The 17,102-nt window shown below is 35.6% G+C and overlaps 4 protein-coding genes across 5 annotated transcripts; 1 reads left to right on the forward strand and 3 right to left on the reverse strand.

Moving 5' to 3' along the window:
• Positions 1-723: 723 nt before the first annotated feature.
• LOC143348200 (uncharacterized) lies at positions 724-11,617 on the reverse strand. Its single transcript, XM_076778181.1, has 3 exons — positions 11,495-11,617; positions 10,552-11,307; positions 724-2,227 (listed from the first exon to the last, which is right to left on the reverse strand). The coding sequence occupies exons 2-3, from the start codon at positions 11,026-11,028 to the stop codon at positions 1,652-1,654; spliced, it is 1,053 nt and encodes a 350-aa protein (XP_076634296.1). The 5' UTR covers positions 11,029-11,307; positions 11,495-11,617; the 3' UTR covers positions 724-1,651.
• Positions 11,618-12,382: 765 nt separating this feature from the next.
• Positions 12,383-13,522, reverse strand: LOC143348204 (mediator of RNA polymerase II transcription subunit 29-like). Of its 2 annotated transcripts, XM_076778184.1 has the most exons (3): positions 13,389-13,522; positions 12,602-13,191; positions 12,383-12,490 (listed from the first exon to the last, which is right to left on the reverse strand). In XM_076778184.1, exon 2 carries the CDS (start codon positions 13,182-13,184, stop codon positions 12,615-12,617), a length of 570 nt encoding a protein of 189 aa, XP_076634299.1. In that variant the 5' UTR covers positions 13,185-13,191; positions 13,389-13,522; the 3' UTR covers positions 12,383-12,490; positions 12,602-12,614. The 2 variants fall into 2 exon arrangements, with proteins under 2 accessions (XP_076634299.1, XP_076634300.1); XM_076778185.1 differs by lacking the exon at positions 12,383-12,490 and having other exon boundaries at positions 12,497-13,191; positions 13,278-13,400.
• A 79-nt stretch (positions 13,523-13,601) lies between these two features.
• Positions 13,602-15,414, forward strand: LOC143348201 (uncharacterized). Its single transcript, XM_076778182.1, has 4 exons — positions 13,602-13,826; positions 13,982-14,066; positions 14,373-14,761; positions 15,237-15,414. The coding sequence occupies exons 1-4, from the start codon at positions 13,687-13,689 to the stop codon at positions 15,412-15,414; spliced, it is 792 nt and encodes a 263-aa protein (XP_076634297.1). The 5' UTR covers positions 13,602-13,686.
• LOC143348203 (rhodanese domain-containing protein CG4456) lies at positions 15,388-16,751 on the reverse strand. Its single transcript, XM_076778183.1, has 4 exons — positions 16,452-16,751; positions 16,169-16,372; positions 15,944-16,106; positions 15,388-15,847 (listed from the first exon to the last, which is right to left on the reverse strand). Exons 1-4 carry the CDS (start codon positions 16,618-16,620, stop codon positions 15,793-15,795), a joined length of 591 nt encoding a protein of 196 aa, XP_076634298.1. The 5' UTR covers positions 16,621-16,751; the 3' UTR covers positions 15,388-15,792.
• Positions 16,752-17,102: the final 351 nt, after the last annotated feature.

A 17,102-nucleotide genomic window follows, 5' to 3' on the forward strand; every position in this document is an offset into this window, starting at 1 on the left:
TATTTGATCGCAAGTGAAGACCAATTTTTTTATCAAACATCTATAATTTGATTCGAAAATGAAAGGTGTTGACAAACGATAGAAATTACTTTAAATTATATCGGTATGTCTTGATAACGAACAACGAATCTGATACAAAATGGTGGACCGCTTATTTGTACACCTAAATCTAAATTTCATTCAGGAACAGTATTCCTAGCTCCCCGGTGTATGGATGACGAAAAAAACTCGTCTAAAACCATTTAATGGTCCTACACTTCTGATCCTATCTTTAGGATCTGGATAACTGGAGCAATCGTGTTCCCCAGTGAAACGCGACTACGAAACCAGTCGAACCGTTTATGCACCGAAGACACCAACAATCTACAACACTTTTACGAAACTTTCGTGTCTTCAGATTGTCTATACAAACATAAGAAGTACGTTTCGACCTAACGATTGTAACAACCAATCGAGAACATATCCGATAAGCACGATCCACCTACGCGACTAAAGATGAGAGATCGAAAGATCGGTTAACCCTCTGTTTCACGAATTTTATTTTGTCCTAAACTTTCGTTACTTCGTGAGACGATATATACTTGGAATCACTTTTCATATAATCTCATAAATGGATAAATGAAAGTTTTAAAACACATAATATTTTCTGGTACATCACAATGTTAAATGCCACGAGTAAATACAATGCGAATCGCGATCTCTTTTAGAACTGATATTTTTTTCATTCCGCGTTCAATGTAGCTGGATATAATACGCAAGAGTTACTTGCATTAACGAATGCAGAAGAATCCACAAATATTATAGCGAAGAGAATTATAATACATTTCGAGAAAACAAAATTACCGACGATACAAATTTGCTAAAAAGAACTTGAACAGTTCGAGCGATTAACTTTTGATTGCTAGAGAAACAGACTAAGCAAATGCAAATTCATGGCTCGGAGTTCCGTTTAGAGCGATGGCGTTAAAAAATTTAAGCTAATTGACGCGACGCTCAAACGCGTATAAAAAAATCTATGACTATACCCTTCCCTAGTTTCGCGTAGTCCGAGACCTCGCGAAGTCTGACCGAAATGTCTGATTCAATACGGGTTATAGTTCCTTCGATCTCCCATCTGTACCCATAGCGCGAACAATCGACTCTTATCGGACGACATCTACTAGGCGTGTACGAGAACCCGATCCTCGGGTAGAGTTGGGTCCAAGTCTCGAAAGTGTCCGGCGTCATTAAGCCCCAGTAAAAACTAGAAAACATAGTTGCAATGCATTTTCGTGAAGCTGAATTCCTATGGGATTTGTGACAATGAAACTTGTTTATGTACTAACTGGACCAACAGAGCGATGACTCGGATAACGAAGAGCGGACCAGTTAATTCGATTCTAAAACGTGTTCACATAGGCTTTCAGACGCTTTGGAGACCTCGACCCGATCCCGAGAAAAATTCTTAATCCAAGATTCTGGAGTTCCCGGGTATAATGTTGAATATCTAGTCGCCCGGACCGCGTGTCCCGTTGCTCGAGCGTCCATCGAACGACCCCCTGATCGATCATGGGTACCGACACGGTAGCCACCAGGCGGTAGGACGCGCTGACGCATCGGGTACGCGGAACGAGCCGGAGGATAAGCTGGTGCTCGTTCGAGTGGGGCAGTACTACCGTTGGGGATGCGAGTGTGACATGTGAGGATGGTAGGCAGCGTGATGGGGCGGCAGAGGTGAGGGACAGGACTGCTGATAGGGGCCGGCGGCCAGCATGGGACCCGGACTGGAGCATGGTACCAGGTGCGAGCTCGGCGAGGCCGCGTGCGCATGCGCAATCAGGTGCGCGTGCTGCGCGTGCGAGGGTGGCGCGTGCTGCGAACCCGGCGGCGGCGGCGGCGGTGGCGGATGGCCGGGTGGCCCTCCGGTTGGTCCGCCGCCAGGATACCCGCCGTGCAGCGAGCCACCGTGCGGCGAGCCATACACCAGTTGCCTTACTTTCTGCTCGTCGTCGGCTATGTTGTAGGTCAGTTCGGTCTCCTCGAACCCGGTCGCGGACATCCTCTGATCCCCGGATGAGCCGGAGGTGGGCGGGTCCGGGCTGTTCAGGCAGGTCTGGATCAACGCCTTCCCTGCCTCGCTGGTTATCATCGGCTGAAGCTTTCGTGTCGCGAACGTGTACACGTGGCCCGTCTCGCTGGCCACCAGCAGCATCACCTGCGTACCCGTCAACGTCGACAGCTCGTACGCCTGCAACCAGAGTTCACGATTAATTAGGGGTGTCCCTACCGCGAGCTATCCCCTTCGATTCGATAGTTTATTAATCCGTTAAAACAGACAATTTGGAGCTAGAGATCACACTTTTACTCTTTCACTCTAATATGTAACGCTTTTAGGTTAGCAACCACTTTTCTGTTCAACGTTCCGGAACCTTCTGCCCTCTGTCACACTTCCGCTGTCTTCTCACGCCGTCCGGACCCCCTGTTGCTCCCTTTCCACACCAACTCACACATACTGTCGGCAACCCAGGGTCCCTAATTATCTACTCAACACAATTCACTTTGCTAATTAACCTCCTGTCTCCCTTATCTGTCGCACAGTACTGGCGACTAAACTACTCAATTTTTGACTTATGACCCCTGATATTTTTTTAAAGAAAATGGAAGGATTTATTGACTGATGTTAAATTGTATATGTATATTATTTTTATTGAATCCTTGCCTAGTAGGCTTAGGACGATTTTTATGTAGTAAGTTTTACTGTAAACATTATACAATTTGAAACACGTTATTTTCGCGTAACACTTCTCGGTGTGATAGGAACAAACTGTATTTTAATATTCTAAGCGCTACATTGGCTACAAAGGTGTGCCTATTATATATTCATACATTGTTAAGAATGCATTCTTATCTATAGTCAATAACGTTCGCGACGTATTATCTTTTTTGACACAGTATTTTTATGATCCTTATCAGGAAAAAATGACGAATTCTGTACATAAAATTTTTGACCTTATTTATCGCTTATCTAAATTTCTTTTTAACACTTCCACTCGTTTGACTGTATAATTTTTTTATTCGTTCTTAATTAAAATACGATTCTATTACAAGATTCACAAACAGGGTTTGAAAACACGGATTCCACAGACTTGTCTTCTACTAAATCACTAATACACAATATATCTTCTTACTGCCATACTTGTGACACCACGCAATCACAAATCGGATTATTTATTCTTTAAAAATGTCGTTAGCTGATTCGTTTTTTGCTTACAAATTCATAAGTCAACTGATTAATTATCCTGATATTCTGCATACATTGAATTTTCCTGTCTCAGTTCAGGATCTAAGGAATCATTTTTTGTTTGCTAATCTTTATAGAATACTTTACTGCAAATTCAATTGTTCAAATTGCGCTGTTACGAATACCAACACATTTTCTTTATTTTATTGTTTTTTTTTATTCTTTTCCTCTTCCTTTAACCTTTCCTATCCACTGTATCAAAGGACACCTTCCACTACATAGTCCAAACAAGTATAGTTTAGAACAGACTTAAGTCTTTAAAGCACGAATGAAAGTTTGTCAAAGAGATACAACGTGTAAAAAGTATACAAAATAAAAACACGAATAAGAGTTGCGAGTATAAATAAGCTTATAAAAGGATAAAGTATAAATATCTAGAAACCGTTGGAAAAGGGTGTAGAATAATGAGAAGGATAGAAAGTGCAAAAGGTTAACGATCAAGCTTAGAAAGATGAAATGAAAGGACTCCGTAAAAGAGAAGAGAAGTGGGAAGAAGAAAAAGTAGAACTGTAGAAACGAATAGCTAGTTTAGAGAACAAGTTACAGGATATGGAAGGAAGGAAAGAGGACGACGTAGGCGTTAACAGGAATGTAGAAGTTCAAATAGAAAAGCTAGTAGAAAGAATAGGATGAAAAACGGTGAGGTAGTTGGGAAAATAGAAAAGCCAATCATTATCATTACAATACAGGTCTACAAGAGTAGAACAAGCCAGGATTCTATGTAACATCAGTCTTTAACTATTAAAATTTTTGATCAAAATTATTTACATCTCAGTTCTTGTTCAGGATAATATAGAGATTAATAATCAATCAACAATATTGTAAATGAAAAAACTATCTTTGTGTGTGTGTATGTGTATATATATGTATATTCTGTCTATTTTGTTGTATATGTATAGTGTCGTGAGTGTGTGTGAAAAAGTAATTTTTCCAAAACCTGTACAATGTGCAAAACTTGGTTTGCAGCTGATAACTACTGTCTTCTCGCTAATAAAATGCATTTTGAAGATAGTAGTGCAACTAGTCATTAGTTTAAACAACACGAAATCGTGACCAACAGTAAAATAATATTTTTCAGAACTTCTGACCACCAAATCCTGAATTTCAACCAGGTGCATTCTCTCTAGCTTTCCAGTACACGTAATCACTCATTATGCACTGTTAGCGTTTAGCATTGGAGCACTACAATTACCCTTTGCAACGAAAGGGTTTAATTAACAAGAGATGCGAGAGATAACGTAATAGACGATTTACGTTGTACTCGGAAGTCATCAAAGTGAAAAATGTTCGAAAAGTAAAGTTGCAGAGAAGATACACGGGAACTGATTCTCGCCTGGCAAACAGTAAAAGTGGCAATTAATTATTTTAAGAAACACTAAATATTAGGTCATTGACACTTGTTCGAATCTTAAGCGTAGTCACACCGAACCGGGTGAGAATATATTATCATAACTGTGAGACGTGTGACTCATGGAACATCCAGGATGAACCAACGCAAAACGCAGAAATTTATGATGCACGCTTTCTACCGTTTAACAGTCTTTGGTTGAGCAGAATGACCATATCAGGGACGCGTGTTCGCGATGTGATCTAATTAACGAGAAATATAGCGCAAAACAAGTATTTGCAGCTTGCGCGATCATTACAGTGAAAGTTACAACTGAAAATAGGCACTCGGGAGGTAATAGCGTTTGCGGAACAAATGAAAAAGATTACACGCCTTTGTTAGGGGGAAATAATCGGATTTCCATTAATACTATCCTAGAAGAATATTTCCTAAAATTTTCCATTTAAAAATTTGCAACAATGATCAAGTTAACCAGTCGAGAATTATGCGCTCGAGTACCATTGAGTTTGAGACACGAGCTACCATTGTTTTGGCTTAAAAAGAACAATTTATATATTATACTATTATACAGAATAATCTCAAAATCGTGTGACAATCGGAAAAGGGTGATTTCTCGTGTAAAAATAAATCGAAAATATGGAAATCTTCATTCGATTTATCTGTAATAAAAATTTGTTAGTTTCTATCTAATTTTAATCAGTTTAAAGGCGTTTGTGAATACAATTTAATGAAAAAGTAGTTCGAGTTTATTTTTTACTATTTGCAGTTTAATAATAACGAAATGATGGAAATAATAATTCCACGGTGGAATCATACACTGTTTGCTAATATCAAATCTAACTTAAATTAAAGTAATTAAACTAATTTGGGGTTAACTGGGTTAGATTTCTTGCGAGAACGTCGGACACCGACTAAACTAAACAGTGAAGGCAGAAGGGGTGATTCCATCACTTAAGTCCAGTGGAAAAATTGCCACTTTAAAGCGAGAATCACTGTGGATTGCATAAATACGCACAAGTCCAAGAGGCACGTATCTCATAAACAAATTTTGCTGAAGCTTTCGAAGAGAGTATGGCTTTATCGAATATTATCAAGTACGGAATACTAATTGAAATTTTTAATCGCGATGTTTAAATATCGAATAAAAAAGTATTTATTTCTAATTCACGAACCGTACGTTCTAAAGATTATCGAATCTTTTTTAAGCTTTGCAAATTTTTGCAAGATGGACCTTGCCTTCTTGAACGTGCACAAACCTTTTTATATCCACCTAGAAAAATAAACTAACTTGAACTATAAATTTACAGGTCCTTGAAGAACGAAAGTAACGCTCGTCAGGCCTCTAAACATTCAACGCCTATCAGGAACACATGATTTATTCAAAACATTATGGAGCACATTTATGCAAATACTTTCCGCCTGCGCACCCATTAACGCGCGATTTTTATAAATAATTAATTCAACGCGCGCCAGAGAAAAAATACGTTTGCATTTGCGTTCGAGGCATCATTACTTTAATGACATAAGAATTATCAAGGTTTGCTGAAACGGTTCATAAATACACCATGGATTCAATTTGTTCTTTTTGTGGTATAAACCGCCGTTTCTATGAAAATATATAGTGCATTTAATTAGAATCTACGTTTCGAGATTCAATTAGCTATCGAGGAATATGCCGGATAAGGCAATAGGAGATTCGTGACACAAGAATGAATAAACATAATGAAACGTCATAAAAATGTTACAAAAATGGCCTATGAATGAATCTGCAAAGGAAACCTAATTACAAAATTTGTTATAACTAACATTCAAACAATTTAGTAATTAGATTTACGAGAGTGAGTATTTAAAAAGATTAAATATGCGATCGACGTTACATTTTTAATTATAAATATAAGATCTTTTACAGCGGACAAAATTGGTATTTTATATTTATAATAGGGCACTACTGATTATTTAAAATTTCACTTTAACTTTCATTTTTCTGATGCCGTTGTAAAGTAATTTTGTCAGTTTCGTGTCAAAACATGGCTAATTATAGAAGCCCGTCTTTAGAAAAGGGGAACAATCTATCTTTGGTTTTCTAAATTCGTATGAAAGATGCAATTTGTTTTAGGTTCTTCTACGGATTTAGCTACGACGAAGACTGGATCAAATAATCACCTACACGATAATCAAACGTTCGTTAAAAATGAAAAATCTAATTTAAAAAATTCATAAACTATTCCAAACGTTATAACTGTATTATCAAGTACTGTTTCTTAGAAACAGTACTTAAAACACACCTTAATTGTTATAATGAACAAAAAGGATGATTGGTAACAACCGTTAAACGAAAAATATAAACGATTTTTATGCAATTAAAATAATGATTCTTAGAAGAATGTTATATCCAATATAAAGAAATTTAAAGGCAACTTTCACAATATTCTATGCAGCCTAAAAAAAAAAAAAAAATGGTCATTTCCTAAAATAGAAAGCACAACCTTCACGTTCATATTTAAACGCATACTTTACTCATCATACGTAACGAAACGAACGTAATATTATAGTAAGATAATTATAAATAACAAAGCTGTATGAACTTTACTTCTTTTCTTCTCAATTTTTTTTACCTTTCAAATTTCGTGAAATTATTTTCAAAATAGACGAAATCTGCAACTAATAGTATTATCAGATTGTTATATTTTAAGAATATTTCTTTATTATGTTCTATGGCGATGGGTGAATCACGGTCATTTTAACAAAACAAATTCTAAAGTAAATGCATATCTGGATCTCAAAGGTAGAATTCGGCTGTCGATTATAATCGATGACAGGACTCAGTCATAAATACATCCTTGACAACTATAATCGATATCGAAGCATACGAATATAATATTATATTATATTGTTGTTTAAAAAATGTGGTAAAAATAACTTTTCGTTAATTTTATTGACTGATGTGATTTTCCGTTAGAAATTATATACAATTTGTATAAAAAAAACCTTCCTTGTTTCCCCAACAGTGTTCAAGATTGCATTAGGGGATGAAACTATAGAGTAGTTTCTTAAATATCGCTTGTCGTTGGAAAAAAACCCCTATTTTTGGCTGTTCTACAAACCTATGTGTATTCTATGATTAAAATTGGGCGAAGGGGAGATGCATTGAACCACCAAGTAAGCGCTCTCGAACCATCCACCATCGTAGGTCGAAGATACGCGAAAGCTTTCGATGGAATCACGAAGAGAATCGTTCGACAATCGTCGCAGTTTTACTATTCGCAACAATTTCCAGTGATGAAAGACTAGCGTACAAGCTCGCGTTTCCTCGGTATATTTTCATCCGAAATACACGGATAGATTATAGGTGCGCAACTGTACAACGAGCGCAACAGTTGTTACTCATAAATCGCGCGCTCCAAAAAGTAGTTTGCGCGCGCAATCGGTAGCCACGCGACGGCGGCGCTCGTTTTTTTTATTTTGTTAAGGTTAACACGTTTTACTAATTATCAAAGATTAAAAGATTAAACCACGATGTTTATATCGATAGCTTAAGAACATTAGTTCTTAATTTTTTTTTTCCACGTTTTTCAACTATACAAATTTAATGACGAGAAAAAACGCACTAACCGCCATATGCAATATAAATGTACCTATAACTTGTGTTAATAGGAAAATGAAACTGTCTTTCATTTCGTGTAAGATACTATCAACGACCATAGCTTTTCCAGTATCATACCATCCAATAATAACTAACCCCACAGTTGAAAACGCAATTTCGTTGTTCTTGATTTTCGTTTTATAGAATCATCTTTCGAAAGGATTACTATTAGCAGTCGAACCAGTGTCGAGCAAATGATTTGTTTACATTTGCCATGACTACTTCTACAATGTAATTATACTGTAATTACACAATAATTGCCATGTAATCGTAGTATGATTAGTGTTGTAAAAGCAAGCCATATACGAGCTTCGAAGTTGTAGGGGTTCGAAACTTTAAGGTCAGTTTAAATCATACTTTTACAACACTAATCACATAGTATTCTATATATTATTAAACCGTACAAGTATAGTGTAATTATTGTATGATTATAAAGTAATTATAATGGAATTACTTTATAGAAATAATCAAAGCAAACGTATTCAGATTGTAATTTACCCAACAAAGCCCAACGCTTCTCTGGTGCGTCTGTCCATTACTTGCTATTTCTACTTGGGACAATGTCTAAGTCGTATTCTAATTGAACGCGTATCCGATGAGTTTTCACAGTTAATTTTCATCTGTTGTGAAAATTCTTATAGGTGTTCGGCCACCCTTGGGAAAAATTTTAATGGGAGATTCTAGAGGCCAAAATAATACGAAAATCAAGAATAGCAATTTGTTGATTGAGGCTTCGTTAAAAAGTTATTAACGTTTATAGTTGCGCCTGTAGATAGGCAACCTGTGTACAGCTGCGTGTGGGCGATAGTGGTTCTCACTCAACATGAGAAACTCTACTTAGTGACATATCGATAGCCTTACAGTTTTCTGAATGAGAACCACTATCGTGCCTACGCAGATTGCCGTTCTACAGTCGGAACCTTAAATGTTAACAACTTTTTAACGAAGTCTCTATCAACAAATTATTATTCTTGATTTTCGTCTTATTTTGGTCTCTAGAATCTCCCATTAAAATTTGTCCCAGGGGTGGCCAAACACCCTATAGGAATCCTAACTAATCAACAAAATTGAAATATAGTTCTTGTCAATAATCCTCTGTGATATTTTCTAGGAAGTTCGAGATTTTAAACGTTCTAGATATTTGAATAATTGTTTCAAAAATAATATTTGATGATCACACATTTCTTAAACAATAACCAACTGTTATTATTCATTATTTACTCGAGTGTATTCGATTGTCTAACATTTGTTAAAAACGATTGCGAAAGTGTTGTAACATTGATTTTCAAAATTGATCCTGGTCATGCATTAATGGGGACTGAGTTTAAAGGCAGATCCGAGGCAATTGTAAACAATCGAATTTGTATACAAATTTGATCGTTTGAACGTTATTCGTCCAAAATTCTAGAGATAGCTTCACAAACGAATATTGACCATTGTAAGATTATTCGTCACTCGGTAAAATTTGACAAAATGTAAATGAATATGTAGATTTCCAATGAATACTTGGCGTTGTTATTATTCGTTATTTATTTGTCATTCGAAAGTTTAAATGAATGGAGTTAATCAGTTGATTACGATAGAGATACAAAAAAATTTATTTTTGAAATAGATCGTCTCCTGTGAACCAGAAGTTGTGATGAAAAATGAATTTTACGCGACGAACGAAAACGATCGAAACACGATGGTTGGATAAAGCAGAACGCGCAAAACGCGAAGGATAATGGTTACCGTTTGGTGGTCATAAGTAGCCCTTATTCATTATTGTTCGTAACATTTTGCTTGCATCGAAAATACACGACAAGAAAATATAATAAATTATAATATAAAATACGTCACAAGATCCTCCCTATTCCCCTGGTTACTGTTGTTTTAAACATTTGAATCGTTCTTAGTGAAATAATTCGTTCCGGCACGAAGAATTTTTTAGCTTCAAAACATCTGATTTTTATCAAATTGGAATAATAAATGTAACTGATCATTGGAAAAAAAAAGACAAATCACACGGACATATTTTAGGTTACATGTTTTTGATGTTTCGTTAAAAGGAAGATGTCGTTTCATGCACACCAATCTAATACTTGTCACATTTCGAAACCGGCTTTTTGATTCGGTTGCAAGTTTCTGCAATAAATTCGTACGCACTGTAACACGATTCGGGGGCAAGGATACACTTTTGCAGTCACACAGAATCGATCGCGACGATCGATCATCAGTACTGATGTTGAACACACTTTACATCTATACGAAAATAGGCCGACAGGTTTGCCCGATACAAACCTTCTTCATGATTCCGGTTTTCCTTTTGGAGAAGGTGGTATACCTTCGGAGCTTATTGTCGATGTACTCCATCTTAATCTTGACCCGTCCTTTGGTTTTCTTGCCATTCGATGGGGGTGACTTTTTTGGTTGACCCAAACTCGTGAAGGATTCCTCCAGATTGTCGGGTACACACTCCGCGGACATTGGCATACCTTGTTGTTGCGAAAGCGCCTGCCGTGCATTGCTGTCATCGTAACATACGTCCGAAGTGGTCCTCTTGATACCCCTCTGAATAGGTCCCACGCCGGCGTTCGGTGCGCCTGCAGCAGCCGCTGCGGCCATCATGGTGGCGCCACCGCGGCTTATTTGAGAAGTTGTAAGCTGGGAGGTGGACGGTCGGCCGTACATTTCCGAGCCAGCGTCGCTGCCTATCATCCCCATGCTGTACCCAAGACTTGCGTACCGACTATCTCTTCCGCCGCTAGGGTTGTCCATTACGGACTCGCACACATTTATTCCCTTTCCCTCGGCCCTTCTCCACCACGGAATCGCGAAAAGTCGGCGCAATGTTTCCCACGTGATCAACCATCTAGAGGAACACGGGACAACAACGCGCACTGCACGAGCGCTCCCCGCGAACTGAATGCGCGCTGAGTATCGTAACTTGACCTACGTGCTAACGCGGTGCCTGCGTACGTTACTGCGCAGCTTCTACCCCCACCAACATCCACGCACGCGGTAAAAATGTAGTCCACTCATTCCAAATAGCGTTTCCTGGAAGAAGATTTTGAAAAATTTTTTTACGAAAAAATAAAGGGGTTCACGATGGTTCCCGATCCGATGACAAGCGCGTTTTGCGCGACTCCGATATTCCGAAATTCGTAGCAGAAAGATCGCGCGGAGTGGTACAAGAATCGACGAGAGGGCGTCCCCGGCTGCCATATTTAGAAGTAGACGTTACCATATTAGGGAAAGTTTGCCAAATATGGTGAACAGAGGTGGTCCTTCCTTTTCAAATGATCACTCGGCGCGCCGCGACAAAACACCAATCCAACTGACAGTAGCGCTTCCTGCACGCCTCTCCTCCCCCTCTTCTCTTTTACCGGTATGTCCTTCCTATTTCTACGTGCTTACTAAACATAAGGCTGATAAGCGGCTTTCTGTATAGAGCCGCTATTTCTTGCCGCGTCCGAGCTTTCGTGCTTTTATCGACCTTTGTTTACGTTTAAATCATCCGAAGTATCGCGATTTCATTGAATGTGACCTGATCGTAAAATGTTTAAAAACGATACAATAAGGTTCAACACGTACAAATAACCCTTGAAATACTTAAAGTAATTTCATTACAACGTATCGTTTATGCTGGCATTGGAGCACTGATCAGGATATTACTCTTAATCCTGGTGAAATAATCATTTATTTCGTTCATATACTCTCCACATGAACCATATTTTAATATTTCTAATTGGTTAGAACATATGTATAAGAAGTTGTATAGAATGAATCTGAATACTTTACAGAGTTGAACATAGTCATGAATACAGAGATTCAAATTTTTTGATATTTTTCTTTCATACGTAAATATTTCGATATTACTTACTATTCTTATATGCAAACTTATCCATCTGAAATATTGATAATTCATATAAATTGACTATAATTACTAATTTGCGTGTTGTTTTGTTATTTAACTTAAATAAAGGAAATAAAATGTATCTACAAATCTATATTAATGATATGTTTACATGTATACAACTTAAGTCTTGTCTACGTATAATATGTCCAATAAATTATTATATGTAACATAATACAAATGTATAAGTATTAGTAGTAGACAAATAAACACAACTTGTATATACAAATTTTTCAATGTATTCTTACACTTTTATATATAAACATTTCTTAACTACTTTATAAATTATTTTTTTTTAATGAAATTCTTGGTTCTTATATTATCCTAAAACAAAACAATTATATATTGTTTACATTATGTAGTCATATACACGTTTAATAAAACCAATTAAATAAATTAAACATTGCATATTATTATCTTTATTATAAAAAGTACCTATAAAAGTAAGTTATTCGCCAGATGCTATTGTATGTGCTGCAGAGATTAATGTATCATGAACTTCTCTAGCATATGCAACTTGTGCTCTGACAGTCATTAAAAACTGGGGATAGGTTAAAGCAGGTCCATCTTGTACTCCTACAGTATCAGTACGTGTTGGTATGACAGATACTGGTAAATATCGTACAGCACTGGAATTCTGTGATAAACACTCTATAGAAGTCTTTAAATGTAATTCTATTTGATCACAGATAGAATAAAATTCTTCCATATTTTTATTAAAACGATGATCAGGTTGGTCGCTACCCTTAAGAGATCCAACATCTACTAGACTATTTTGATGTAATGTATGTGCTGCAGTTTTAAGAGCTATAGCCAGTGATTCTCTTAAAGGACCAATTAATGATTTAACTTTAGAAATATTATCAAGCTTTTCTTGTGCTTGTTGTTGTTGCTGTTGTTGTTGTTGCACTTGTTGTGGCTGTGCTTGCTGTGGATTTTGAGAAAGTTGAGGATTTACAGACTGAGTCATCTGTCCTACCCCAATTGCTCCTGGTTGTTGAATAGGGGGAATGTTCATATTGATCCTAACAATGCAACAATTAAACAAGATTCATATATCATTTATCGAAATAAATTTTACATAATTATGTTATAACAATTCAATTATAACCTTAAATTGCAATTAATTTATTGCAGATACCGTCTGTTAATATTAGATTTATTTCTACGAATTTCGATATATCCCCTTTTATTAATATGAAAAATGCATATAGTATTTTACCTATTTTTTTACAAAATATCTGTAGAATGCATAAAACACTTTACTACATTTGAACATGTTTTGTTTTCCATTCAAACTTCAAGTTTACTGAGAATAATTCCTACCATTCCGTTAGACGTTAGGGAAGTTCGTCGTTACTAATGTCGCCGTCAATGCAATCAATTATACTAAATTTGGTCACACTGCTCTAGGGAAATGGGCCGAAAAATACATTGGATGTAACGTCTACTTGTATATCTTGTTTATGGTGACACGCAGTCGCATTAAGTGATGAGTCTATTCTGTACCTTGTCTGTGTATGAACGAACCTACTGACATAAATTTGTATGTAAACAAGAGGAAAAAGTTTACGATGGATGCACGAAGACGAGACAGAGAACAAATTGGGTTATGTGGGGTTGACAGAATTTGGGGTAAATCGCCAACACGAATCGAAGAGTAAGAGATTACATGCTTCTCCTTAGTAAAATTTTGTTATCCGATACTAATCTCAGTGATTTAAAATACATTACAGTTGTTTTTCATCAGTAAAATTTTGTTATTGTTCGTAAATTCTATATACGTAGTAACTGTTAATGAACGTTTTGATGCAGTTCCGATGACGATGAGGAGTTTCATAAATATAAGGATAGCATTATACTGAAAGATAGGAAAAGGAAACATGAGATGAAGAAGAAGGTATGTGGAAGAGTATAACATAGTGAGTATAATACAGTGAGTAACAAAAGTATTTGGACACTATGATATGTTTGGATTTATTCTTGTATTCTAATTTAATTATTTATACAGCAAATACATAAAATTTCTTTATCAAATTTATTAATATTAAATGTTATTAATAATTTTTTTATTACTCACTATATGTGGATCATCGAATATGTCAATACTCAAAGCAATTAATACTATTTAATTCATTATCATTACTGTAATTTTGATTGTTGGTTTAATGTTTATAATTGGATTGTGTTATTATGTTTCTCTTAGAAAAGTAAAAAACTAAAAAAGGAGAAGAAAGCCAAAAAGGAAAAAAAGAAAAAACGTAAGAAAAAAAAGAAAAAGTCAGACAGTAGTTCTGATAGTGATTCTGAAGAATTAGAATGGGTAGAAAAGAATGGATCCAATGATAAAGCAAAAGTTAAGAGAGGATCTAGTTCAGATGATAGTGGTGATGAGAGCATATTAGGTCCAGTTCAGAAACCACATGTCACATTGTCTGCTAAAGACTTTGGTAAGGCTCTTTTACCAGGAGAAGGTGCTGCCATGGCTGCATATGTTGCAGAAGGAAAACGTATTCCTAGAAGAGGTGAAATTGGTTTGACATCTGAAGAAATTGCTTCCTATGAATCTGTTGGCTATGTTATGAGTGGTAGCAGGTAACACATTTTAAGATGGTTTATCATAATTGTATAACATGTTTGCTGCCATGCCTGTATAACAGGTTTTTCCTCTGCCATTTTTAAAAAATACCTATAGCATCTTGGGATCCACATCGCTTCCCGTACTCGCCGCCAGAGGGACCGTTCCTCTCGCAAGTGCTCGTCCGACCTTCCGTCTCCATATATACAATCTTTGATCAACTCCCAATATGTCAGTATCTAAGGCAGAGTCTGTTAGGATTTCTTAGCGACGAGTCCACTATAGTAGCTTAGCAGATTCTGGCAAAACGCCGCGCCCTCTCTCCCCTATCGTTTTCTTACCATCTCATCAACAGGACCCCTAAACATGGTGGCAATTCTTTGACAGCAAACATGTTACTGGAAAACACTTTCATTTTTTTTTTTTTTTTAGAAAACATTACCAAACGGTAATAAACTTTAATATAAAGATATAATTTTCTTCTTTATACAGACATCGACGAATGGAAGCTGTCCGTATTCGTAAAGAAAATCAAATTTATTCTGCTGATGAAAAACGCGCATTAGCTATGTTTAGTAAAGAAGAACGACAAAAACGAGAGAATCTTATTTTGGGACAATTTAGAGAAATGGTTAATCAGAAATTAGCACAGGAGCAAAAGAATAAATGATATAATTGTTTTATACAAAAAGATAAGTAATCATTTTCATCTAATATGATAATAAGATATTTCTTATTAGTTTTTGACAGTTGATATTAATTGAAGCTTTTGGGAGTAAGCTGTGTCCTTTGAGGAAAATATTCCAACATTTTGCCAACAATGTAGCTAGCTCCTTCAAGCATCAAATGTTAGACCTTAAAGGATATGGCTTATATCTAAAGGCCTCAATATAATATGATAATGTACATATAATGTGTAATAACCTACTTAATATTCTAATTATACAATTTATTGTATTATTAATTAATTTCAATTTAAATGATTAATAACAATTTGCGTGTAAGTATGCCTAAATAGATAAGAGTTGACTATTATGTACAAAAAAATCTACACCTTTTGATTACTTTCCCAATCTGACCATCCTCCAACATAATTCTGTACACTGAAACATAAATTATTTGATTTAATTATAGATATTGTAAAACATATGTATAAATAATCTATTAGGAATTGCATGCATTCAAGAAAATTCACATACTTTTGATATTCATGCATTAGTAATTCTTTCTGTACCATTCCACTTCTTGTACCAGAATAGCAACTTAATATAATTCTTGTATCTTTTGATGGTTTTTCTCTATCAAATTTATCTTTAAAGTCTTTTCCAGAAAGATCCTTCAATACTCTTGTAACATCTCCCACTAGAATGGTATAATATTTAATAATAATAATTTAATAAAATAAAATATTTAAATACACATACTTGGTATATGAATACTTCCTGGCAATTTTCCAGTTTTATCAACTTCACTTTGTTCTCTGACATCAATAATCAGTACACTATTATCTTTCTGAGCCTCTAAAATATCTTTATAATAAACTTTCAGAGATTTTTGGTCACCTTCAGACATGGTATTAAAATTACTTTTAAGAAATATTGGAATTGAGAAATGCAAAGTTGAATGGTCTAAAATTGGATAACCATTAAAGAATGAACATTGTATACGTTAAAACAATTGAATGTTTAACAAGTTTGTGAAAATTACCGTGTATAGCAAATGTTCTATTACGTGATATAATGTTAAACAATTTATCATACATAAATGTTTTTTGTACAATATGTGAATTGTAACGGAATGATCTAAAAGAAACGACAGGTTTACAAAACAATCGTGTTTTGTTGTAAACCATAATTAGTTCACGAGTGATAGACATTTCTGGTCCGTACACAATTATGAAATCTGAGTTGCATGTGCAGTATTTAACATTTAAATTCCAAGAACTACGTGTGAAAGCGCTATAAGTTAAGCTACATTCTGAATAGAATGCTACTTTGCTATAGGTCCAGTGATATTACATACACCGTACATTTTAAACGATTACATTGTTATCGTATAATCGCATTTTTTGTTGCTGTTAAAGACGAGATAACGATAATTTTTTTTTATTAATTTCCGTGAGTAATGAGAATGAAGCATATCAATGAACACAACGTTAAAGTTTATAGTAAAAAATGATAATAAATAATATTACACGGTATTTCGATCGTATGCATTATTACGTTAATGTAACGTTTACTTTGTAATAAGAACGATACAGTGTTAAAACAAAAGCAACCGCAGAAACAATAAGTATAGGTCAGTCACATGCCTGAAGAATAATGAACCCGGCATAAAATTCTTGCTCAAGAGTAAGAT

The sequence above is a fragment of the Colletes latitarsis genome, chromosome 11 (assembly GCF_051014445.1).
Source record: "Colletes latitarsis isolate SP2378_abdomen chromosome 11, iyColLati1, whole genome shotgun sequence".
In the NCBI taxonomy this organism is placed as follows: domain Eukaryota; kingdom Metazoa; phylum Arthropoda; class Insecta; order Hymenoptera; family Colletidae; genus Colletes; species Colletes latitarsis.